Source organism: Rhipicephalus microplus, chromosome X, assembly GCF_043290135.1.
Source record: "Rhipicephalus microplus isolate Deutch F79 chromosome X, USDA_Rmic, whole genome shotgun sequence".
Lineage (NCBI taxonomy): Eukaryota > Metazoa > Arthropoda > Arachnida > Ixodida > Ixodidae > Rhipicephalus > Rhipicephalus microplus.
In genome coordinates this window covers 96,000,197-96,025,972 of record NC_134710.1, presented here as the reverse complement: position 1 = coordinate 96,025,972, position 25,776 = coordinate 96,000,197, and the positions used below count along the sequence as shown (strand labels likewise).

The window sequence follows — 25,776 nt, the reverse complement described above, 5'->3', positions numbered from 1 at the left end:
CCCTCCCCCCCCCCCCCCCCCTTATTTGTGGAGTACGAAAGCAAACTTCGCAATGAATTAAAAAAAATTACACTATCTCCAACAAAATGACACCATGAGTAGCATGCGAAGCGGCGCATTGATCTACTTAACGTTCCGTTCGTCACGGGCACCTTGCCCGATGTCAACGCGTCCTTGCCAGTGGAGCACACCATGAATTCATTGTAGTTTCTGTTGCCGTTACTCGCCCCGAACTCTTGTTGAAGCACGCCACGCAGGCTCATCGCCACACCACGCGGGAGCACGTGCGTTCATCCCGCGTCTGCCCAATCTCGTTCCCCGACGCCATCACGTTGCTGAGAGAGTGTACGGGGGAGAGGCCACAGCCTCTTACACAGCCACTGACGCAGGCCCGAACGCGCTAGCGCGTGCAAGCTTGTGCGTTCTAAGATACAACGCGTTGGTTTATCGCGCGTCTGCCCAATCTCGTTCCCCGACGCCATCACACGATTGCCGAGAGAGTGTACAGGGGAGAGGCCACAGCGTTTTACCCAGCTCCTTACATGGACGAGAACTCGCTAGGGCGTGAGCGCGTTGTGACAGTGCTTGGGCCGGTTGTTGCGCATGCGCAGTAAGGGTGGTCACGCACATCGGATCTAGGGGCGCCATAAGCTGCTTTGCATCTAAAAAAAAAATGAAAATGAAGTGTTGGCGTGCTTCATACATGGCCAGTATTTTGCTCGCAGACATCCCGGGGATGAAAGAGGGGAAATGTTTTTTTTTTTTTTTATTTAACGTGAAGGGTTGAGATCTCAGTTAGCATTATCTTCAAAAGACTTAAACAACGAGAGTACAGGCCTGTCTGAGCGAAGTTATGGGGCAGACCTGCCGCCCCCTACGATGATTAAGGGGGGTGTCCTCTTCCTACTACTATCCCACTCTCCTGTTGTAAATGTTTCCAGAAAGATTTTTGTGTTAAAATAGTACGACCAGACCAGTTTCATAGAGAAACTTGTAACCGGTAGGTTAGTCATGTTTCTAAGTGTATGTATTACCTTAAACGCGGTGCCGCGCCACGGTGGACTAGTGGCTAAGGTACTCGACTGCTGACTCGCAGGTCGCGGGATAGAACCCTGGCTGCAGCAGCTGCATTTTCGATGGAGGCGAAAATGCTGTAGCCTTGTGTGCTCAGATTTGCGTGCACGTTAAAGAACACCAGGTGGTCGAAATTCCCGGAGCCCTCCATTACAGCATCTCTCATAATCATATGGTGGTTTTGGGATGTTAGACCCCCCATATCAATCAATACCTTAAACGCGGTCACGACCCATCCTTCAAGCTGGTTGAAAAACACTTCCTCCGGAAAGCAGATAGCGGCAACAGCAGCGCGGCGATGACTTGCATTGGTGGGTGGCAAAGAGAGTTTATATTCAGCACGCGAAGTTGCCATTTTCTAAGGTGCCCTCTGCGTACAGAGCCTCACTATAATCGGAGCTGCCGGGATCCTCTGTTTGACGTCGAACAACACATAGCCTATCATTAACTGTTAATCTACTTATGGCGGAGTTCAATTCAGCGTGCGTGCGGCGTCAGTATACCTTTACTGCACATGTGCGAACTCTCCTCCTTCTCCCTTGAGCGTGAGGAGGTGGGAGGATCCTCTCCTCGCGTCAGCGGCGCGAGGATGTGGGGGGAGGGGGCAGCGTGAGCGCTGCCTCCACTCCACGCAACACACGGCAGCGTCGGCGGGAAACGCGGGCTCGGATGAAACGCGGGCTCGGCATGTCCAAAAGCAAGGGCAACGTCGGCCAGCGAACCCCGCCGTACGCAACGCCGACGTCAAAGCCAAGCGTCAGCGTCGAGTCAACGCGTCGGCCTCCAGACAGACGACACAACTCCAACGCCCGTGCAGAACACCTTGTTAGACAACTTCAATGCCCGGGCTTCGACTGTTGTGCAAACTTCAATAAAATTACACCATTTACCTCTATAGGAGACCTATAGGAGACGCCATGCGAGCATCAGAGAGCACATTTCGTTTACCTCGCTTTTTTTTTTACTCCATGAGGTTTTAATGCATGCATGCGTACCGCAATTAAGAAAATTTTATTAAAAAGCAGTTTCTTCTTTTCTTCTTGAAAAGACGAAAATGACACGTGTATTTCAGAGATAGCTAAAGCTATTCCCACTATTTTTTTTTTTGTGATGCTCGTCCAGACGACGTTTTATCTTCTTTGTTTTTTTCATGGCCACAATCTAATATCACTCGTGTAACCACCAGCATATATTAGTCCTACAAAATCAACAAACCAGAACCAAGTGCGCCAGGCCCTGAGTCCCCGAAATTTCTTTCCAAGTCCATAAAATTTAGAGTTCTCGGAACTTATCATGCCAAATAAAAACCATCTTCTACGCCTCCAATTGTATTACCCTTTATATTAATAAAAACGCCTACAACAACCAATAAGTAGCCTTCGAATATTTTCACTTGTAAACCTGAAACAATCAATGCCTCGGCATTCGACACAACTTACCATACAACACATAATGAGACGTTACGCTCTGTGCCGACAACGGGCGATCGGCGCTGGCTTAGAGGGCTCCGTCATCACGCGCTCTGAGGTGGCGCTATCATCATCATCATCAAGCCGTGCAGGCAGCGTGCACGAGCGAGCTCGTAGACCAGCAGCGCGAGGGAGAGCCAGCTCGTGCCGTGGAATCGCCTAGCTGGCAGCTGTCGGAGACCGAACTGCTTCTCGCACTTTCACCATGCTGACTGGTTCCTGGCGCAACGGGCTCGTCCTGGTGCTTCTTGCAAGTCTAGCGACGGGACGCAGGCTCGGCCGGGCAGAGAATGAGGACGATGACGAGGAAGAACAGCCGTGGATGAGCGACCCCGGCGAGATTCGTCGTCACCGCGAGTCGAAGGCGGTGGCGGTGCCACCAGAGAGCCCTGGTCCCGCGGGCTACAGCTATGACGATCGTGAGTATACGGGGGTTCCCGTTCCCAGTACTACCATAATTCCTACAGGCTATGTTAGTATTTAGGGTTCCCCGTATTTGTAGCTCTCATATAAGGCGTCACTGCCGACTACAGCACCTCAGCGAAGACGATGAAGATCGAATAAGATAACGAGGAAGGAATGTTTCTTTTGATGTGACTTAGCTTAGATTGTGTCGTGCCGACACAATCTGCATATACCTGTCGCCACTAAGCACTCGCGCCTTCTCTCAATGCATTTTACTCAAAAAATAATCCAACGGATTGTTGCAGCGCCTCTGATTGGTTCAGATATCTGCAATTACCGTCGCGCGGCTCAAAACTGAGCAACGAGCTATTACGCCAGACCAGTAGCTCTGCGACAAAAGCGGCCATTCACGGCCATTTGCGACTAGTCGCCTAACGATAGCTTCGTCACACGACCGATGATAGTCGCAGATGCATATGAGGCTTAACGCCCTGCAGGTGGCACCACACTGACAACCAGTGAACGTGTTCCTTCATCCATGTCCCCCTGCTTTCTCCACCTTAGACGCAGCTTACGCGATTTGCGAGTTACGCGATTTGGAGAATGATGTCTGTAGCTATATATCGTATGTATTAATGCTCCGACTGCGTTGGAAGTTTCGCTAGACGGAATTCTCATTTTATTCAAGCGCCTGCCGCTGAAGCTTGTCATTGAAGCTGTGTGGCGAAGCACTAGGTCACGAGGTAAACTTGATGCCATAGTGGCCTGCTTGCGATAATGACAGAGTGCAACAACGCTGATTTATTAAACATTTAGGGCTAACTCAAAGAGAGTCTGATAATGAAAGTTAGCTCGACAGTTTTCATTCTGGCGTCTCTTACAAACAAATTCAATGTTTGATGGCCCTAAGCCCCACAATAATTTTCAAACTTAAACAGACAGTGATGCCTAATTTTCTTTTAGATCTCATTATTACTGTGTCTGACAAAAACAACGACCCTTAAATGCACATTTATTTCTTTTAGGTCTCATAATGCAGTTCAAATCACCATGAATCGCAAAAGGGTCGGCAACGCAGTTTGCATGCGGCAGTATCGGCAGACCCTCACGCGCAACAATTTCACGCCTTTTTTGTCACTTTCAAAGATACTCAGTAGGACTAAGAAATACTTCTTTCGTCGCCATCATAGAGTAAAACTAATCTGCTTGTTTTCCATATGCGCTCTTTCCAGAAGAGCAAACGCCGTCCAGGGCTGAATGCGAAGTGGACAGCTTCCGGAGAGGACAGTCTGAATGCGACCGCATCTTACGGATGAATCTGCCTCACCACCATGGCAGTCACGATTACGTGTGCTAGTAAGTATCTTTTTTTTTCTCAAGATTTTGTTTGTGCTGCCTGAAAAGTTCAGAATGCCAAATGCTTCAGACATGGTCACTGGTGTTCCTCAACGAGAGATGTTTTCGCGCAAAAGAAACTGTGAGCACAGAGCTTGGAAAACGGTGCGTTTACAGCCCTACGGAAAGATTTCAGTATGTTGCAAGGCAACTGAGAAGTGTTTATTGTCGCAATATTTTGCCCTTTCAAAAATTTCACTCTTGTTCTACAAGTTAGGCTGAAATGTTGTAGGCCCGTGTGCTCAGATTTGGGTGCACGTTAAAGAACCCCAGGTGGTCGAAATTTCCGGAGCCCTCCACTACGGCGTCTCTCATAATCATATGGTGGTTTTGGGACGTTAAACCCCACAAATCAAATCAAATCAAATCTTGTCCTACAAGTTATATATACCACCGCCTGGGCGCATTTGTTCTGTGGCGAGAAAAATACGATAACGCTTGAAAATCGCTAAGTGGTGTCAGTAAAAGCAACATTTGACGTCGTTATGATGAAACAATCTTCTAAAAGCTTGATGTTTCTTTTAGCGCACTGCGAAAGTACAAGATGTGCGTCGCTAGCGTGATGATCCAGTCCAGCTGCTACGAAAGGACATTTATATCCCAAGAACTCCACAAGATCCGCGGCATCATACAGGGTTACAGTGTTGACTGCTTCAACATAACGAGAGGTAAGGCCAGAGGCTTACTTTCATCGTCTATATCTTATCAAACTCCCATTCAAATTATACAACGCATTTGTTTTCTCGGCTTTCATAAACAATGGTGCTTGAATACGTCACAGGGTAAGCGCATCTATCTACGCGCAAGCGAATGGTCAGGTATGGTCTAGTACACGTAAGACACCATACAGTGAACGAAATTTTGGTTGGGCTAGTTGTTACTTCATTTCAAAAATAGAGTGCAAGCACATGGCACATTCGCACACGCACATACCCAAACATCTAGGCACCAAACACGGACAGCGTTGTACGTGTTTCGTGTTCTCATGTGTTGGTGTTCGCGTGTGTAAATGTGTCAAGTGTTTGCACTGTTGTGACTTTTGGGCACCGTGCAGTCTGTGTACAGTGTCGGTCATGGAAAAAAATGCACTAAACTTTCATTTGCAAAAATGTGTTGATTGTATTATTATTATTATTATTATTATTATTATTATTATTATTATTATTATTATTATTATTATTATTATTATTATTATTATTATTATTATTATTATTGCGCATCAGGTCAAGTGTAAAGAAACTAAGCATCTAGCTAATTTTTTTTCTCTTTGTCCCCTGCTCTTATTGTAGTGAGATCGGCATATCAAAAAACATGAAAAAGTTGCGGCAATCCAACAATCTGATCCACCAAGCCTTTACACGGGCGTTTCGCGACATAATCTTGCCAGCTTTTTAGTACGCACAACTGCCACGCTTCCCAGAGAGCCGAGGATGGCGCCGAATGTGATGCGCCACACTGCTCATAAAAACCAACCAAATGAGGCCACTAATGAACCCGGCTAAGTTGTTTTCACCTTCAGGCAGAGGCGTCGCGCACGACATGGCGAGCGGCGCCTAATTTGTTCGAACTACTTTGACGTGACCTAGACAGCACAAAATAGTCGATAGACTTAAAAGGGCCACCCTAAACGCCTTGCAGAAACCGGTGCATGACTTATATTTGCGGCGATCAAGTTTCCTCGTAAACATGCAGTTCTACAGTTAGAACGCAGTATAGGCTGTGTTCCAATTCTTAGACAGCACGTAGACAGTCTACGCAGACTGCTTAGAAGACCGAACCGAGCCCATGCTGTCCGAGAATTGGAACACGATTAGACAGCTTTTACGTGACGATGCGCCACCTCGCGTCGAGAAAAAAAAAACTAAATGAAACAAACGTAACAGTTGTAATTTAGGGCTTATTTCGTGTTGAAATAAAAAACAAATAAACGTAACTCAAATTGAGCGTCTGGGAAAGCGTCTGCTTGTGTGCAGACGGCTATTCTGGCGACATGGGATCTATCTGAGCGATTCGCTGAGTCGCCATCTTGTTTATACAGCAAAGTAGCCTGCATCGTATTTGTCTACGATGAGGTCTTCTTGGAGCTGCCTACTTTGCCGGCTATGGTGAGTATTGGAACACAGCCATACTTAACCGCGTCCGGGCAAGAAAGGCAAAAGCGAAATTTTGTCTCATCCAGTGGCTGCTAGTTTCGAGCTTTGTGGAAGTTTGTGAGCACATGTCTTGATTTAAAAAGTTGATCATGCGCTTTAGTCCTTTTACCACCCATTTGTAAGGAAATCGCGAAGCGTTGGCCTTCGAATGGCGGTGCGCTATCTTCAAGGAAAAAGAGCTATTTATTAAATATAACATTGAGACAACCAAGAGTTCACGAAAATGCGTTTCTGTTAAAATTGTACTAATATAATGTTATGTAGCGTTTTTTTTTCTGAAACGAAAATGTGGCAATTAAACGTTTCTGAAACGAACATGCGTAAATAAAAATATAGACAGATATTAGAAGCTTACTTCTATCGGTATAGGGAAGGCAACAAGCACGGCTCGCTACTAGTCACACCATTCTTACCGTTAATTAGAATATACCAAAGGTAAGGTCGTTGGAGCCAACATTTCAACCATAGGATTTTTCGGTGTCTGCCAGTATGAGATATCCCGAATAATTTGTGACCAACTTGTGCATACTGTGCTATGGCTATTTTGATCATGAATTCCGTTCGGTAATTTCGTCTGAAACACTTTCATACTCTGTCGGCGCAGAAACAAACCGACGAGGCTTGAAAGTCCGGCGCCTACGCTTCCGCATGGCCAAGGTCAAGCTCTCTGCTGAGTGCAGCCCGGCGGCAGCATGGGCCGTGGAGCTCACGTGCACGAAGGACTTCGAGACTGACATGAAAGCCCTCTCTCAATTAAACGAACCATCCAGGGCAGTGAAAAAGTCTTGCAGGTAAACGGTTTGTCTACGAAGTACAAACTATGACAACAGCGTCTGGCATTGCGTGCCGTGCAAACAATGTCGCTGAGGATGTAAATGAAGTCCACCGCCGTGGAGAAGTGGTTACGAATCTATAATGCTGAACCGAAGGACACGGGTTGGAATGCAACCACACAGTTCGATGGTGGTGGTGAGAAGGCGTCTAATTTATGCAGCCCAGTAAAGACCATGGCGCAGCGCCACAGTTCAATAGACGCGAAATGATAGAGGCCTGTGCCCTGCGCGATGTCAGTGCATGTTAAAGAACATAAGATGGTCGAAATTTTCGGAGCTCTCCATACACTACGGCGTCTCTCTCTCTCTCTCTCTCTCTCTCTCTCTCTCTGTGTGTGTGTGTGTGTGTGTGTGTGTGTGTGTGTGCGTGTGTGCGTGTGTGCGTGTGCGTGCGTGTGTGTGTTAGAGAGGTTGGGCGAACGAACAAAAAGCCAATCTCGCAGGTTCCGTACGACTAGATCAATGCTTACATGACATGTTTGACTCATGCCTTTCCTTTTCTATAGATATTTTAATGTTTTTAAAATCGGATTACGGATGTTCTAACGCAACTTAGTGCTTCCGAACTAAGCTGCATTAAAACAGCAGCCTATGCATGCAAGACGCGAGTTACTAATGATGCTTGACACAGTAAAGGCGGCTGCACAGTGGCTTTCGTTAAGCACCTTGTTCGTAAAAGATTTTTGTGGTTAGGCAGCTGCCATCATTAACGTGCTTGACCTCACAACCTACCGGAACTTTGTTTTGCTAACCACTCTAGCTTAGGGTGTTGGAAGTACTGCATGCGTGGTTTCCCAACCAGTCAGTTTCCGGTTATAGATATATAACAAAGTGGACGTAGTTCTTTGTAAGTTTGTCGATTAACGTTTTCACAAGGTACTCGAAAAATATCGGTGCATATGAATGTGCGCGATTCGATGACACTGCTTTAGTGAACATTAATGTCTTTAAAATAGCAGAAGAATCTGCTGCTGGGACTATTGGTACGCATTCGAAGAAACGAAAAAAAAAGAGAACAGAACGAAGTAAGAAACGCCACGGCCAATCAAAAGCAAACTCGTTCTAACAAAAAGAAACCGGATGCTGTCATGATATAGCAATTTCTTTGATTATGGGAGCAAAATTAATCCTCACTAGGCACATGTCCCAGAAATTTGTGGCGCTCAATAATCCCTCACTCTTTCCCCTTTTTTCAGAACCATTCTTCGCTACTACCACTGCTTGACGCCTGTCACAGAGTCGGCAAGTTGCCAAAAGAATCCCGAGTTCATCAAGCACCTGGAGTACTTCCCGAAGGCCATCACTGCCCGGTACAAGGAAGTGTGCCTCAGGGAGCTGGAAATAAGTCCGTCTCTCTTCAAGGAAAAAGTGAACAGTAAGAAAATTCGAATACTACCCCTGCTGTTTGAGACAGTGTCCCCAAGCGTGACAAAACAACGCGTGTGCCCTAGAGATGAAAACAAGTTTACAGAATGACCATCTCTCCCAATTCTAATATATCTTCAGCTCTAACCATATAATCATCACCTTAAGATTTCATATTAATAAACACCTCTAAGTGCCGCTGAAAAGGCTTGAACTTTACAAGGAAAGACACTGTGCACAGCAGGTAGATTTATAAAATTGGTTCCAGGCACCACTTAGCAAATATGGGAGGGCTCACGAAATTTGCAAAGTGTACTGCAAACCTTTCTTTTTTCATAGCAAGACGTGACTTCCTGACCACTACGACTGTGGGAATATTTTCAAAACAATGAGAATTTTTGAATATGTCATTGTTCTACTGTATTTATAGAAAGATTAGAGCCTAAAGGCATTTACTCAGCTAATCACTCTCTATTTAGTTTATGTAGCAGTAGTTATGCCAAATAAATTAGATAAGCGATATACGAAAAATTGAAAAAAAAAGAACATTCGATTAATGCCGAATTTGTCAGTCACACTGAAAAGGAGCAGCTTTACTGCTTTTGAACATAGATGCAAAGCGTTATAAACTTGCGGTGCTGGGCGTCGGAAAGGATGTGACATAATTAACGAAATTTATGAAAACTTCATGGTCGTCAAACCGCCCTCTTAATCAACAGCATCAATGGCCGCGGTGCTTGCGAAAGCCGACAACTGCAAGGAGGAGGACGCATCCCGAGAGTTTCTGGCGTGCGCCTTGGTGTTCAACGAAGTGGTAACGCACACGAACGACGACTACCGAAAGTGCGAGTAAGTTGCTGCTTCGTTACGTCGCGTGCGTTTGCACTCGGAAAGCAGGCATTTTTACACGCTATGCTTTCAACTGCCGTGAGAGATATAGATTATTGGTCTACTTTTAAAACACTTATTTAGGTCCATTGGAACCTCATAAAATAACGTTCTTCGATTCGGTAGAATTCCATAGAAGCCAAAGAGAGCCTTCGCCTTGTGCAATGAACGAAAATAATTCGATCAGACAAGTACTCATAGCATGGGGATGCCAAACAGAGTACTTCCAAAGGGTAAACATAAAAAAAGCAGCCTTGACAAAAACCGTGGTGAAACATTACTTGAAGTCCATCACACAACCAGTATAACGCATTAAGGCAAATTTCAGTGAAAATTGTCGTTCTAAAAAAAGTTAGGTTTCTATGAAAACGAAGAACTTGAAAAAGATAGGCACCAAAAGAATGAACGAATATTTCAAGCAAGTGCACCGGATTGGATTACACTTATGTATGTTTTGAAAGAAACGGCGTAGGAACAAGCGTTTTTCAGCGAATTTCCCCATTAATTACACACCAAACAAAGTAGAAATATAAGTTTGACATTTTGAAAAAAAATTATATTTCACTTGGCTCGAAATTTAATACAGGATAAAAAAGGAACGCACCCAGTACGGGACATAAAATTTATGGGGACACACGCGTGCACCAACAAGCTATCCTTATAACTAACTGAAAAGCGTTGCGATTTCTTTAGCATCGCGTGATCACGTGAGCCCCTAGCTATGTCGTGGGTGTTATCAGGATGCATCACCGACGTGTTGTATGAAGGTTGAATGAAGGCCCAATGTACATATGCACGGATCCTGCAATTAAAAATAATTCATTTAAGATTGTTGTGACTTCAGTGTGTCTCATGTTTCCTCGTGTCCAGCGTCGAGTACGCTACACCTTTATCGCACAAATGCGGCACCGGCAAGCCCAACGTGCAACATTGATAAGCCTTGTTGGGCCGCTGTATGTGGTCCCCATCAGAACTTGGTCACAGCACCGTCAGATGTATATATCTCTTGTGGCATGACAGCCTCGATCACCTCGCCGATGCAAGAAGTGTCAATGGACTCTGGAGTTTCAGTGAACTCTCGAGTTGTCTGTCACTTGTGTTCCTTGCCATGCACACAAATGAAAGTGCATGGGTGTTCCTGCATTTCACCTCCCAATCAAAACATGAGTGGCGTTCACGCGTATAGAGCCCGCGTCCTCAAACTTATCACACAACATCTTACGTGCTAAACTACCACAGCAAGTAGCGTGTTAACGAGGCAACCGACACTATGAAGGCTATAACGGACTGCGTGTGGCTGAGTTGAAGATCTTGCATGTTGAGTGGCTGCAGCATACTCGAGGCGGACGAACGAAAGACAGCAGTGTGATCGTATGAAACTGCTCGACAGCTGCAGCCACTGAACGTGCTTGGCAGGCGCCTAACCACAGACAGTTCTTACTGCTTATTGAAGTTTTGTTAGTATAACCCGGCATTATTAATAACTTCCAATGACCTCTACTTGGATGCCATAATTTCTCACCCCTCAACTCTCACCGACGTTTTTTTTTTCTTTTTGCAGAGCTTACAGGAACTTCATCCAGTGCACGAATACAATCGCCCGGACACTTAACTGTGGAGAAAGCTCCGAGTTCCACCATCACGCTGTCCATGTGCTGAGTGTCCTTCTGTTTAACCTTCAGAATAAATGCAAACACTGTAAGTAGCAGACGTTCACTGAAACATTGATGGATGGATCGGGCATGCAATGAGTGGCGTTCTTAATGCACAACTTTGCAACAACCAACGAACAATATTGTTGATCAATATTATACCCCAATTCATTGCGAAGCAGCGCTTTAATCGAATGTAATAACAAAAGTACAACGGCTAAATTGCGATGCTGTCAGCTGCGGTTTCCACAACCGGTTGGGCACAGCTCCCCGATGGCGATGTATATCAAGTAAAGAATGCCGGAAGTCCCTCTTTGTAAAAGCTAACGACAGTGTCGAAATTGCGACCACCGTAAAACAGAAATCCCACAAAAGAAATGATGGCGAAATTAGAAACAATGAAATTACCCGAAAGTTTCTTACAAAAAAATGTTCAGTGGCGATAAGGCTACGACTGACACGTGTATACACAAAAGTTTTAAAGTAGATCATCATTATTCAGCAAGTTACATCGCAGCCTTGACATATTGAGTCGGTTAGCTAAGGACGTTTCCTAATTGGCACGAATTGGCCAGTTGGTATCATCTCATTCAATAGAGTCATGGCAGTCGAAAATCGGAGTTCATGTGCCTTGTTTCATTAGTATACTTTGCAAACGTGAATAGCCAGTGCTTCTAAAGCAGGGACATAAAAGTTCAGTTTCACGGTTTAGCCAAGTTTTGCTGCGTGCAAACTAAGGCAATCGCCGGTAACGCTTGAAAACTTTACCTACTAATAATAATTGTTTGGTTATGTCTCGAAACCCTCATGTGATTGAGAGACGTTGTAGCGAAGTGTTCAGGATTTTTTCCCCCATTTAGTGTTTTTTAACGTGCACCTGAAATACAGGGGGGGGGGGGAGGTTCTACCATTTCGCCTCCATCGAAAAGCGGCCGCCATGGCCAGGATTCGGTCTCGCAACCTTCGGGTCAGCAGTGGGGCACCATAACCTCGTAACCATCGTGGTGGCTACAACCCTCTCCTAGAATTACTGTTGTGTACTTAAAGCTTCAGACAACTCCAGGCATCTTCATCTGAACCGCAAAAGATGACATGCTACACTGAAAACACAAATAACACGGTGATATGTTGTTGAACATGTGGTGTAGAGCGACAGCGTATTTACAAATATGAGCAACTCTTCTGCGACTCTCCTTGCAGTTAAACGCGGCCGGATAGGCGGAGAGGATACGGGCGCCACAGCAACCAACACCAGCGGTGCGCATAAGGACGGCGTTCGTCCTAACGAGGGTGGGCCACACCTGCCCGATAACATTCCGGATGCAAGACCCGCGGAGCCTAAATCGACCCCGCCGGAACACGAAGGTGGCCCCACGCGCCGAAGATTCTTCAAGAACACCGACCAAGCTTTCAAGGTATTGCACTTGTTGTCAATAAGCGCATGCGATAGAGTTTTAACTAGGGCGTGCAAATATTCTTGTTTCAAAATCGACTCGAAGATTCATAATCATATGGTGGTTTTGGGACGTTAGACCCCACATATCAATCATCAAAATCGACTCGAATAATACCTATTGAAACAATTCGATTGTATTTTCGAATATGTAGTAATCAAAGTTTCGAACAATTCCACGGGAAGAATACCCAATGCACAGTGTGGTTAGGGAGGTGGCTAAACGCCAGCTTCGTTACCGTATAGGAGTTTCTTTAGAACTTTCATCGATATCTTTGTTCAAAAGCGAGCAATGTCTATTTTGACTGAGGTGTAATTTCCACTCGCAATAAAATAATAAACATGAGAAAACTATCGAACGCTCCATAATTTTGCTTCCAATATGAAGGTATTTACTTCTTGCGTAGTTCGATTGGGTGGTGCAAGCACCGTTAAAGGTTCCGACTTTGGCCTGCAATGTTCTCGATGACTGGCTTCAAATGTGGAAACAATGACTCGAGAAAAAAACGAACTTGTGCTCGTCACACTTTCTGAATAAAGGTTTCAATCAATATTCTGCACAAGTTCGTTCAATCAGTCACAGTCTGAGGTGGGTCACAGTCTTAGCTTACAGCAGAAATTAACGGTTGACACGCCTTCATGAGCTCTCCCTTCATTCCCTCCCCCTTAAAAAAATATCACCGCTCGGAATACTGGAATAAGTATTGGGGTTTTGGCGATATTATTGGTAACATTTCGGCGCACACACAGTAGATGGGAAAACGAAAGGCGAGAAGACATACATGTGCGAACTCACAACTCAGTTTACTGAAAGAAGTACACGAAATATATCTCAGGGTTGCTCAAGAGCACATGTGCGTAAAAACATGCAAAAAAAGAAAAGAAGAAAAGAGAACAAAAGAAAAAAAAACAAGCGATAGCACACCCTGACAGTAATTCACATAAGTGGTATCTGCAACAGCAGAATGTGAAGGTCAAGTATGGCACAAAAGATGAACTCTTTGTCAGTACCGTCGATGGGTTGCTTAAGCTTTTATCAGCACACCTTCTGATATGAAAGGCTTCTACTACTTCCCGAGTCAGCTTGTCTCTGTGAAAAACAAAACGTTCGTGTCACACCAAACAGAATAACATTGGCAGATTCTGCAATGCTCGGCTATGTGGGAGTGATCGCTATTCTCCAAGGATTTCATATGGTCATTAAGCCGAGTGTTAATGCACCAGTCAGTCTGACATATATAGTTAAATATGACAATTTGTGGACTTCCGGTAGCAGTCAATCGCCGTGTTATGTGCTCGAAGGCATGAGCTGACTTCATGCCCTTTTCTATCTTGCAATTTTAAATAAAATCTCTTGTATTAAATATTGTCACGGGGTCGTGACGTGGCCGAAGACAGGAGACTTCGTGTTAGGATTTAACTGTTTATTTGGGCGAACCTGTGCCCGGTAAACTGAAAGTCCAATTACAGCAGCAGTCTCGCACAGATAGCAGTCTCGGACTGATAGCGGCGAACGGAGCGTCGGCCTTCGATCAACAACTGACAAGCGGCGAGGCGCGTCGGCATTTATACTCTTGCCGTCGAATGTTCTAGCGTTATCGCTGGCGGTGGCGTAGCTTCCAGAACAATCTGTACCGTTCGCACAGTGGGCGTGATCTTATCGAAATGATCTACTACAGTCCGGAACCTTCTAGAAAACTGCAGGCGCGGTTTGCGCTGAGAATCGTGCGGTGTTTTCGGACGATAACAAAAACTTGGGAAATGGAACGTGGCATTGCCCCCCTCTGAAAAAAGGCATCGTCCCGATGCTTTAACTAAAGATGAAAGTACAATAATAATGCAAGAAAGTACAATGAATAAATTATGATACAACAATAATACAAAAAAACACTAGTTCAGTTTGTTAACGCGCATGAAACGGCTTGAGGCGCGCGACATGGACGACGTCAGGTCGCGATCAGCGTCGTTGAGAGTTCGTGATGCCGTCGGGGACAACCTCGTAATCAAGTGGGCCGAGCCGTCGAACCACCCTGTACGGTCCGAAGTACCGTCGCACAAGCTTTTCACTTAGTCCACGTCGGCGTATCGGCGTTCACACCCAAACACGTTCACCGGGCTGGTATTCCACGAAGCGTCGTCGTAGGTTGTAACGGTGGCTGTCGGTCGTCTGTTGATTCTTGATACGGAGACGCGCAAGTTGTCGGGCTTCTTCGGCGCGTTGAAGGTACTCGCTCACATCGAGGTTTTCTTCGTCGGTGACGTTGGGTAACATGGCATCGAGCGTCGTTGCCGGGCTCCTTCCGTAGACCAATTTGTATGGCGATATCTGCGTCGTCTCCTGCACCGCCGTGTTGTATGCGAAGGTCACATACGGAAGAATGGCGTCCCACGTCTTGTGTTCGACATCGACGTACATTGACAGCATGTCGGCGATCGTCTTGTTAAGCCGCTCGGTGAGGCCGTTGGTCTGTGGGTGGTACGCTGTCGTCCGGCGGTGGTTTGTTTGGCTGTATGCCAAGACTGCTTGAGTTAAGTCGGCAGTGAATGCCGTTCCTCTGTCGGTGATAAGGACCTCTGGGGCGCCATGACGTAGGACGATAATTTCGACGAAAAATTTAGCTACTTTGGATGCACTGCCTTTTGGCAGGGCTTTTGTCTCGGCGTAGCGGGTGAGGTAGTCGGTAGCTACCACGATCCACTTGTTTCCGAAAGCCGACGTCGGGAACGGCCCCAGTAGGTCCATACCAATCTGCTGGAAAGGTCGGCAAGGTGGATCAATTGGCTGCAGAACTCCCGCTGGCCTTGTCGGCGGTGTCTTGCGTCGCTGACAGTCCCGGCATGTTCTCACATAACGAGTGACGTCGGTGGTAAGACGTGGCCAGTAGTACCTTTCTTGTATCCTCGCGAGCGTGCGAGAAACACCGAGGTGCCCTGCCGTCGGATCGTCGTGAAGGGCCTGCAGGAGTTCTGGTCGCAGAGCTGAAGGCACCACAAGAAGGTACTTAGCTCGAAGTGGTGAAAAGTTTTTCTTTTGTAGAAGACCGTTTCGTAGAAAGAACGACGCAAGTGCGCGCTTGAATATCTTCGGGACTTCGGCGGTCCTGCCTTCGAGGTATTCTATTAGGGCCTTAAGTTCCGGGTCGGCCCTCTGTCGTTCAGCGAAGTCGTCGGTAGTTATCGTTCCTAAGAAGTAGTCGTCATCCGGGTCGTCAGGTAGCGGTTGGTCGACAGGCGCACGAGAGAGACAGTCGGCGTCGGAGTGTTTTTTTGCCGGACTTGTAAATGACAGTAATGTCATATTCTTGAAGTCTCAGGCTCCATCGTGCGAGGCGACCTGAGGGGTCCTTCAAGGTGGCTAGCCAACACAATGCGTGGTGGTCGCTCACAACTTTGAAGGGCCTGCCGTAGAGGTAGGGGCGAAATTTCGACGTAGCCCAGATGATGGCGAGGCACTCCTTTTCTGTTGTGGAATAATTTGCTTCTGCTTTGGATAGCGATCGGCTGGCGTAACTAATAACCCTTTCAAGTCCGTCAGCCCTCTGCACAAGAACGGCGCCAAGACCTACGCTGCTTGCGTCAGTATGTATTTCTGTCTCGGCGAATTCGTCGAAATGGGCAAGTAACGGAGGCGTCTGGAGGCGATGTTTAAGCTCCTGGAAAGCGTGTTCCTGCGGCGTTTCCCACTTAAACTCCACGTCGGCCTTGGTAAGGTTAGTGAGAGGATCGGCGATGCGGGCGAAGTTTTTCACGAACCGCCTATAATAGGCACACAGGCCCAGAAATCGGCGCACGGCTTTCTTGTCAGTGGGCGGCGGGAAGTCGGCGATGGCGGCTGTTTTCCGTGGATCGGGACGAACTCCAGACTTGCTGATAACGTGCCCCAGAAACAAGAGCTCCTCATACGCAAATCTGCACTTTTCTGGCTTCAGTGTGAGTCCGGAAGTCTTGATGGCTTGAAGTACAGCTTCAAGGCGCCGAAGATGCTCGTCGAAACTCGAGGAAAACACGACGACGTCGTCCAAGTACACAAGGCAAGTCTGCCATTTCAATCCTGCCAGTACTGTATCCATAACGCGTTGAAACGTTGCAGGCGCTGAGCAAAGGCCGAAGGGCATCACCTTAAACTCGAAGAGGCCGTCCGGTGTTATGAACGCCGTCTTCTCTCGGTCTCTTTCGTCGACTTCGATTTGCCAATAGCCAGTCTTAAGGTCCATTGACGAAAAGTACTTGGCGTTATGGAGCCGATCAAGTGCGTCGTCTATTCGTGGGAGGGGATACACGTCCTTTCTTGTGATTTTGTTCAGGCGGCGATAATCGACGCAGAAACGTAGCGTCCCATTCTTTTTCTTCACTAACACCACGGGGGATGCCCATGGACTCTTGGACGGCTGGATAATGTCATCCCGCAGCATTTCATCAACTTGTCTCTTCATGGCCTCACGTTCTCGCGTCGAAACCCTGTACGGACTCTGACGGAGTGGTCTGGCATTTTCTTCGGTTATGATGCGATGTTTCGTGATTGGGGTCTGCCGAATTTTCGATGACGACGAAAAGCAATCTTCGTATTGCAGGAGCAGGGCCTTGAGCTGTTCTTGCTTATCGTTCGGAAGTCTGGGATTGACTTTGAAAGCTATGGGAGGGGCTTGGTTCCTCTGAGCAGGTTCCGCAGAATCGGCGAGGGCGAAAGCACTGGTGGCTTCGACGATTTCTTCGATGTATGCGACCGTTGTTCCTTTGTTCACATGTTTGTACTCATTGCTGAAATTCGTGAGCAAAACCGTTGCTTTGCCTCCCCGCAGCTCTGCAATTCCTCTTGCGACGCAAATATTTCGGGTGACCAACAGATGCTGACTGCCTTCAACGACGCCTTCCAAGTCAGGTGATTTAGGAGCGCCGACTGAAATAATGACGCTTGAGCGAGGCGGAATGGTGACTTGTTCTTCCAGCACATTCAAGGCATGGTGTCCTGACGGCGTGCGCGGCGGTAGTGCTTCTTCTGTGGATAACGTTATCGACTTCGTTTTTAGGTTGATGACAGCACCATGGGGGCATAAGAAGTCCATGCCAGGGATGACATCTCTCGAGCAACGCTGTAGGACTACGAAGTCTGTAGGATAAATACGGCCGTTAATGGTGACTCTCGCTGTGCAGATTCCTGCAGGCGTTACGAAATGACCTCCGGCTGTGCGGATTTCAGGGCCTTTCCAAGCTGTCCTAACTTTCTTTAACTTCGCGGCGAACGACCCACTGATGACAGAATAGTCGGCTCCAGTATCGACGAGAGCAGTCACACTGTGGCCGTCGATAAGAACGTCGAGGTCGCTAGTTCGCCGTCTCGCATTACAGTTAGGGCGTGGCGTCGGGTCACGGCTGCGTCGGCTTGTTCCGCTGCTTCCATGCTGCGTCGTCAGGCCACCTTCGGTAAATGAGCTTTCGCCGTCAGGGCTTTGCCTGGCTGGCGTTGTGTTCGGAAAGCTCCGTCGCGGCGTCGTCGTCGTCGGAGGATCTTCGGTAGTTCGTCGCACAGCAACCGCACCTCCACCGGTTGCTGCCCTTAGTTTCCCGGATACGGGCTAGGAGACCGGCCCCGCGTTGGGCCAGAGTATACTGCCGGTGGTGCGGTGACGTGCGGCGGCTGAGCGACGGCGAACGCGAAGGGCTTCGTGGTGTCCACCGAGTTCCTGTCAGGTAGTCGGCGATGTCACGTGGTCGTTCTCCTGGCTGTGGACGCGGTGCATTGACGGCGAAGCCACGCAGTCCCATCTGTCGGTACTGGCAACGGCGGTATGTGTGTCCGGCCTCGCCGCAGTGGTAGCAGAGCGGGCGATGGTCAGGGGTGCGCCAGACGTCAGTCTTCCTCGGTGCACTGCGCTGGGCCGCTGGCGAACGGTATGACGTTGGTGGGGGTGGTGGCGGCGGTGGCGTCTGTCGACGGAAGTGCGATGGGGCGGCGTTTTGGCGTGGACGGGGAGGAGCGTTGTGGCGCAGTGCAGTGGCGTAGCTCATAGCTTCCGGCTCGGGCAGCGGTGCGTGGGGAATTTGAAGCGATTGCCGAACTTCTTCTCGCACAATGTCGGCAATTGAATCGACTTGAGGCTGGGCCGAAGGCAACAGCTTGCGCAGCTCTTCCCGCACGATCGCCCGGATCGTTTCACGCAGGTCTCCGGTGTTACTGGCTTGAGCAGCAGCGCAGTCTGCAGTCAGGCGACGATTATACTGTCTGGTGCGCATGTCCAGGGTCTTTTCGATAGTGGTCGCTTCTGCTACAAATTCTTGGACGGTTATCGGTGGGTTTCTCATCAGTCCCGCGAAGAGCTCCTGTTTGACCCCTCGCATGAGGAAACGAACTTTTTTCTCCTCAGGCATGTCTGGATCAGCGTGACGGAATAGTCGGGTCATTTCGTCTGTGAAAATGGCGACATTTTCATTTGGTAGCTGAACCCGAGTCTCCAATAAAGCAGCGGCCCTCTCTTTGCGAGCGACGCTCGCGAACGTTTGAAGGAATGCGCCGCAGAAAACATCCCACGTTCGGAGCGTGGACTCCCGATTTTCAAGCCAAGTCCTTGCGGTGTCTTCCAAATAGAAGAACACACGACGCAGCTTTTCGTCATGGTCCCAGTGGTTGAGGGCGGCCACTCGGTCGTATGTCTCCAGCCAGGACTCCGGGTCTTCGAACGATGACCCATGGAAAATTGGTGGTTCCCTGGGTTGATGCATGACCATCGTGGGCTGGGACGCTGCGGTTGTCATTGTCGTTGCAGTCGCGGTCATGGCCTTCGTCTTCCGCGCCTTGTCTGGTAGAAGCCCGTACTCCGGTGGTAGCCCTTGCTGTCGGCGGCTTGTTCGCTGCTCCTGGTTGGTGTCGGTGTCTTCTCCGCGACGTGGGCTGGGTTCACGGCTTGACGGGGGCGTCCGGTACATGAACGAAGCAGCACCTTCACCAGATGTCACGGGGTCGTGACGTGGCCGAAGACAGGAGACTTCGTGTTAGGATTTAACTGTTTATTTGGGCGAACCTGTGCCCGGTAAACTGAAAGTCCAATTACAGCAGCAGTCTCGCACAGATAGCAGTCTCGGACTGATAGCGGCGAACGGAGCGTCGGCCTTCGATCAACAACTGACAAGCGGCGAGGCGCGTCGGCATTTATACTCTTGCCGTCGAATGTTCTAGCGTTATCGCTGGCGGTGGCGTAGCTTCCAGAACAATCTGTACCGTTCGCACAGTGGGCGTGATCTTATCGAAATGATCTACTACAGTCCGGAACCTTCTAGAAAACTGCAGGCGCGGTTTGCGCTGAGAATCGTGCGGTGTTTTCGGACGATAACAAAAACTTGGGAAATGGAACGTGGCAATATTCAATTCGATATTTTTGGTCACTATTCGGTACAATCCCATTAATTCGATTCGAGGTGAAATTTCACTATTCGCACATCCCTGGTTTTACCCGAAGCAAATGCAATATTGCATACACAAGGTGGTGAAAGATGAAGCTGAACGGCAATCCATTGCGCCCATGATAACACACACGGAGTGTGTAGCTTTAGAACTCACAATGAGTCCATTCATTGTCGTTGTTTTATTGTTCTACCGGAGAGACTCAGCATCTAACACAAAACTTTTACACGGTATTGTGATAACGTGTTCTGTCCTGCATAGGCTTAACTAAAGCATCTTATGGGCTTTTTGGACAAACTTCATTTTGTCTAACGTACAAAGAGTGTAAAAGAAGCATACGTGAACGATCTCTGAAGATGGTCCTAAAACAATGTCGAAGGCGATTTATTACCACCCGACGGACAATTCTCGCGACTGTGTTATCGTAAACTCAATTGGTGGCTTGACAGAGGAGTTAAAACTTCTGTTGTGGCTAGTCAGAGTGACAATACTCTATTTGAGTGGGGATATTCGCACATAGTGAATGAAACAAACTTGTTTGGCTGGACTCTTTTTGCTTCTTTTGTGCGAAACACTAGCAAAATAAAGCAAATGAAGTAAAAGGAGAAAGCCAGACCTAATTTTCGTTCCTCTTACGAAGAAACCAGCTATGCAAGGCTTCGAAAGAAAAAAAAAAACTTGATGTCGACAACAATGCAACAATGCAGTCCATAACTGAGTGCGCAACCAGGCTAGCTGGACGGCAGCTGAACCGCGAGTCTTGCAAGCACGATGTGACCATTCACGTTGAAAATAACTAATAGGCTTTCTCATGGGAAAATAATTAAGGAGTGCCTCTCGTACGTTCGCGCACCCAGCGTGAAAATGTAGCGTCTTTGTTGACATCGGGTGGTGTCAAGTTTGTTAGTCGTCAATAGGCCTTAAATGCTATAACCGCCTTAGCTGTCAAGACGAATTGGTTTAAAAGGCTGGCGAGAACTGGCACGCACTCGTCGCATGCATGCATCATCGTTGTCCTCGGAGCTTTTCAAAGGTCGGGGAACCAACATAAAGTAACAATTCAGTTGAATGTCTTTTGCACGTTTATTCGGCAGCTCAAGTGACCTTCCGCATACATTATCACTACGATCGACTGTAAGTGAGCAACAGGCCATGAGAAAGGCCATGGAGCTAATGATAACTCTTTTCATTATATACATATATTACCAGCCAGAAAGGAGTGGTGATTCGGGGATCCAAGTCGCAAAGCTGCTAGTCCACGAATCCTCCTTTATATCCGCTAGCGAAGATCGTTTTAATTGATCCGACATCATGATTGGCTTGCATCTGCTTTCACGTTCCGATCGAGTGTAAAAACTTAGGACCAGGTGAGCTGAAAAGCGAAAGCTAAACTCATTCATATTGGTGATCCGAGATAGCAGACAGCAGCGCAGTCATCTAGAGAATTCGCATAGAAGCGGGGCGAGACATGTATGCTTTGTTTTTCATTCATATTTGAGAGGCTTTTTTTTTTTGTGGGAGGGGGGGGGGCGAATTCACGACGGTATTTAGCTCAAACAAGGCTTTATTGGTTCATACGTACCGTAAGTTTTTCTCTGTTACAGTTATAAGAAGTTTCTAATAATTTAATAATTTATTATTACTATTTTAAAGGAAAGCTGAGAGTATGTGTGCCAACAAAGCCTTATTAGAGCTAGTTTCGGTTACGGATTTGGCTCACTAAAAAAAAAAAAGACTCCCCATTTGGCAACGCCATGTACCGAAATGCGAAAATGCTATCAGTACGCGAAACGTTAACCTGCTGACAGTCATACGCACATTTTGGGGCCAGCATTCACAATGTACAAGAATAAAAGCAGCTGCCAGTCAGGTGGGATCAGGTGGCCACAATAACGCAAGTAGACAGCCGGCCAGTAGCAGCTTTACCAGCGAAAAGCTTCGTCAACTCCGCTGTGCAAAGGCAATACAATACAAAGCAAGTGCTGAGATGATTACACTATTTGTGTCATGCCTAAGGCATGTTTTTTTTCTCATTTTTTGTTCACTCTGAGAGTAGACAGATCTTGAGCTGCGGAATAGCGGCATTGAAATGCGCATACGTAAAAGCTATACATTACAAAGTATTCTTCAGATTTGGTGATGCTGCTTTTGCGTGGATCACATGGCGTAAATTTAATGTGGCGGCAGTTACGGACGCCCATTCCGAACTGAATACAGCGTTGCTGCAAGGATGATTTGCTTTGTTCGCGGTAAATGAGTGTGAAATGGTGGCGCTTAGGCAGCTTCGACAACAGGGTATTGTGGAGGAAGCGCAGCTTTTCAGGTCGTTTTTCACTTCGAATGCTTCTGGTACCTCTTCTTCAATGCGCTAGGACTACCAAGAAAATCAGTGTGGACAATGCTGCAACATAGGATTTCGCTGCTAGTGCGTGGTTCATATTGATTTAATGTATATTACTCTCAAAATGTTCACATATTCCCCACAACGCACATCACAAGAGCTCTGATGCCGTTGTGTGTTTTTAGTGTTTTGTTTTATTGGCCCTGAGCTTTTGAGAAAAGCCAACTAACTCGCCTAAAGCAGTTTTACTAAAGCTGACTGCTGTCTGTTGTCCTGCAGTGCACAGCTGAAGCAGTAAAACTCGTTTCTAACAAGATTCATTGAAACCTTTTCAAGGAACACTCATGTCGTTTTCATGGACAAGAACAGCCGTATGTTTTCGGAGTCACACTGCTAAGCTCAAGGCTGCGGGTCCGATTCCTGGCCGCGGCGACCGCATTTCATTAGGGGGGGGGGGGGGGGGCGACATAGAAAGAACACCCGGGTACTTAAATTTCGGGGAACATGGAGGAACCCCAAACATTCAAAATTAGTTTAGAGTTCCAAGCTTTAATCACGTCGCGATGTCGGTACGAAAAGCCCGAGAAATTCATGTTCTTGGCAGCCCTAGATATGATGAGGCTCTATCTCGTAATAGCTTCATAAGAAGTCAATGTTAGGTGGGCTAACAATAAAAATCCTATAAAATAATGACGATAGCTAAGGTTTTTCGCGCCAAAACGACCACGTGCTTATAAAGCACGCCGTAGTGAAGGGATCCTCAAATGTCGATCATCCAGTGTTCTTCAAAGTGTACTGGTATCGCACAGCATGGGCCTCTATAAATTTCCCTCCATCGAAAGGCGTCTGCTGCGGCCGAGATCTGGCCCGTGACTTTCGGTTCAGCAGCCAATCAATGAAATAAAGGAATAAAAGGTAAATTGTGAGTACCTTCACACAATCTGCGTCCAGATTTCTTCTTAAGCAGAAGCTTTTCTTGCCAAGCATTCGTGTCAAGACGTCGGCTTTCACTGGCAATGTTAAACTTGCTGATTACAGCAAACGTTGCTGATTACAGGAATGTTACATTTATACGTAAGGCATAACATTAAGGTCATCATCTGCCAAACATGGGGATGTCAATGACGTCTCATGAGAACAAACATCCTTATAAAGCTAAAAAAAAACGCTCAGCTTAGCTCTGTTAGTGCACATATAACGTCTGAAAATGCAAGAAAACTGCGTTCTGTCACGTTTCACAGGAGGACGGTATATAAAAAATGAAAAACTCGCACCTAATTTGTATACATAGTGTTTCGGTTTTCATTTTTACTTCATTTTACTATTATGCAATTCAATGGGTCAACTGCAGCAGTTCGTTCAGCAAGCTCACTAAGCGTACTGATAACGTGGAAGTCCAACAGTTAACGAATAACTATCACCGGTGACTTAATTACATAAACATGTCAGTGCTCCAAGCGATAGTGCACCAAACGCTCGACTTATGTCGAGCGTTTGGTGCACTATCGTAACTACGAGTTTTACGTAACTGCACACTGTTAATAAAAAGTTAGACGACTTCAACGATCCTTTCGTCAGTATCTGCGACTCCTTAACTGCCCGTTCTCGCCTTTAACTACACTCCTACAGCAACACAATTAATGACGATTTAGATGGAGCATCTCTATTTTTCGAAGACCATAAGGAATCCTGGTTCATAGGGATGATTTACCCGCCTCGGTGGTCCAGTGGTTATGATGCTCAACTGAATGCACACGTGCAGATCGCGGGATCTAATCCCGGCTACGGCAGCCACATTTTCGATGAAGGCTGAAATGTTCGAGGTTCATGCAATTAGATTTAGGTGCAGTTTAAAGAACCCAAACTGGTCGAAACTTCTGGAGCCCTCCGCTAAGGCATCCTGGATATTTTCGATGAAGGCTGAAATGCTATAGGTCCGTGTACTTAGGTTTAGGTGCGCTTTCAACAACGGCAACTGGTCGAAATTTGTGAAGCCCTCTGCTAAAGCTACCTTAATAATCATGACCAGGTTTAGAAACAGCAACTCTCTCCTCCCCCCCCTTCAAAATTATTGAAGTAATAATATATATGTTCTTTCTATCTCTCCCAAGGAAACCACCGAGAACCCATTCTACCCTCCACTTCGCAAAATGCCGCTAGAACCTCGCATTCCTCAAGCCGACGACTACCCGAGAAGCCACGACGACGATGATTCGTCGGCGTCGGAGAGAAAGCGACCCGGACGGCATCGTAACAATGACGACCACCCGAGTCGGGAAAGCATGCGCGGCAGGCATGCCAGAAAAGGAGGCGCGCATCACGACGACGGCTCCAATGAACGCGGCCGAAACAGTGGAGATGAGCGAAACCGAAACAGCGCAGATGAACGCCACAGAAACAGTGCAGAGGAGCGCGACAGGAATGGTGCAGAGGAGCGCGACAAGAACAGTGGAGAAAAGCACAACAGGAACAGTGGAGAGGAGCACAACAGGAATATTGGAGAGGAGCACAACAGGAAGCTTGGAGAGGAGCACAACAGGAACATTGGTGAGGAGCACAACAGGAACATTGGCGAGGAGCACATCAGGAACATTGGAGAGGAGCACAACAGGAACATTGGCGAAGAGCACATCAGGAACATTGGAGAGGAGCACAACAGGAACATTGGCGAAGAGCACATCAGGAACAGTGGGGACGAGCGCGACAGAAGCAGTGACGAGGAGCGCGACAGAAGCAGTGACGAGGAGCACGACAGAAGCAGTGTAGAAGGCAACGTCCGCAAGGGTGGCTTCAAGGGAGGCCGCAGAGAAGGGCGCCGCCATCGGCCCCACAGCTGGGGCGCCAGAAGGATCGACCAGGACAAGAACGACGGCTATCCTGCTGACCCTAACTACGGGTTCCTGGAGGACTCAGAGCCTGAAGGAATGGACGAACGCAAGAAAAGGCTGAGCGAGCTGCTCTGAATTACGTCGGACTTTTTTTACACCTACCTACTTGCTTTTTGTGTCTTCTTTTTTTTTTGTCATGTAGCCATGTACATAACTTCTCTTGAGAGAACATTAAAAGTGCAGTTCCGGAGTTTTTTGCCAAAGTCGCTCTGTAGGTGCGCGTAATTGTAGTTATCTTTTGTTTGAGGCCTACACAGCACGAACCATGCTTGGCTATCTGTTGGCCAAGTTCGACTGCATACAGCTTTTTAAATAAGTTGGTAAGTACAAATGTTAGTGAAAGCAGGCGCTACACGTTTGTGATACTGTTAGCTACAGTGCCCGTTTGATTAAGAGAGATCTTGTGGCCGCATCCCTTACTGTTTTTTGTTTAGGAGTAGTTCAGCCAATCCAGATACTGGCCG

The 25,776-nt window shown here is 47.3% G+C and overlaps 1 protein-coding gene across 1 annotated transcript; it reads left to right on the top strand.

Moving 5' to 3' along the window:
- Window positions 1–2,626: 2,626 nt before the first annotated feature.
- On the top strand, window positions 2,627–25,506 carry LOC119176747 (uncharacterized). The gene is made up of 9 exons (XM_037428105.2): window positions 2,627–2,962; window positions 4,181–4,304; window positions 4,869–5,011; window positions 7,101–7,287; window positions 8,526–8,704; window positions 9,414–9,543; window positions 11,144–11,280; window positions 12,435–12,649; window positions 24,536–25,506. Exons 1-9 carry the CDS (start codon window positions 2,749–2,751, stop codon window positions 25,385–25,387), a joined length of 2,181 nt encoding a protein of 726 aa, XP_037284002.2. The 5' UTR covers window positions 2,627–2,748; the 3' UTR covers window positions 25,388–25,506.
- Window positions 25,507–25,776: the final 270 nt, after the last annotated feature.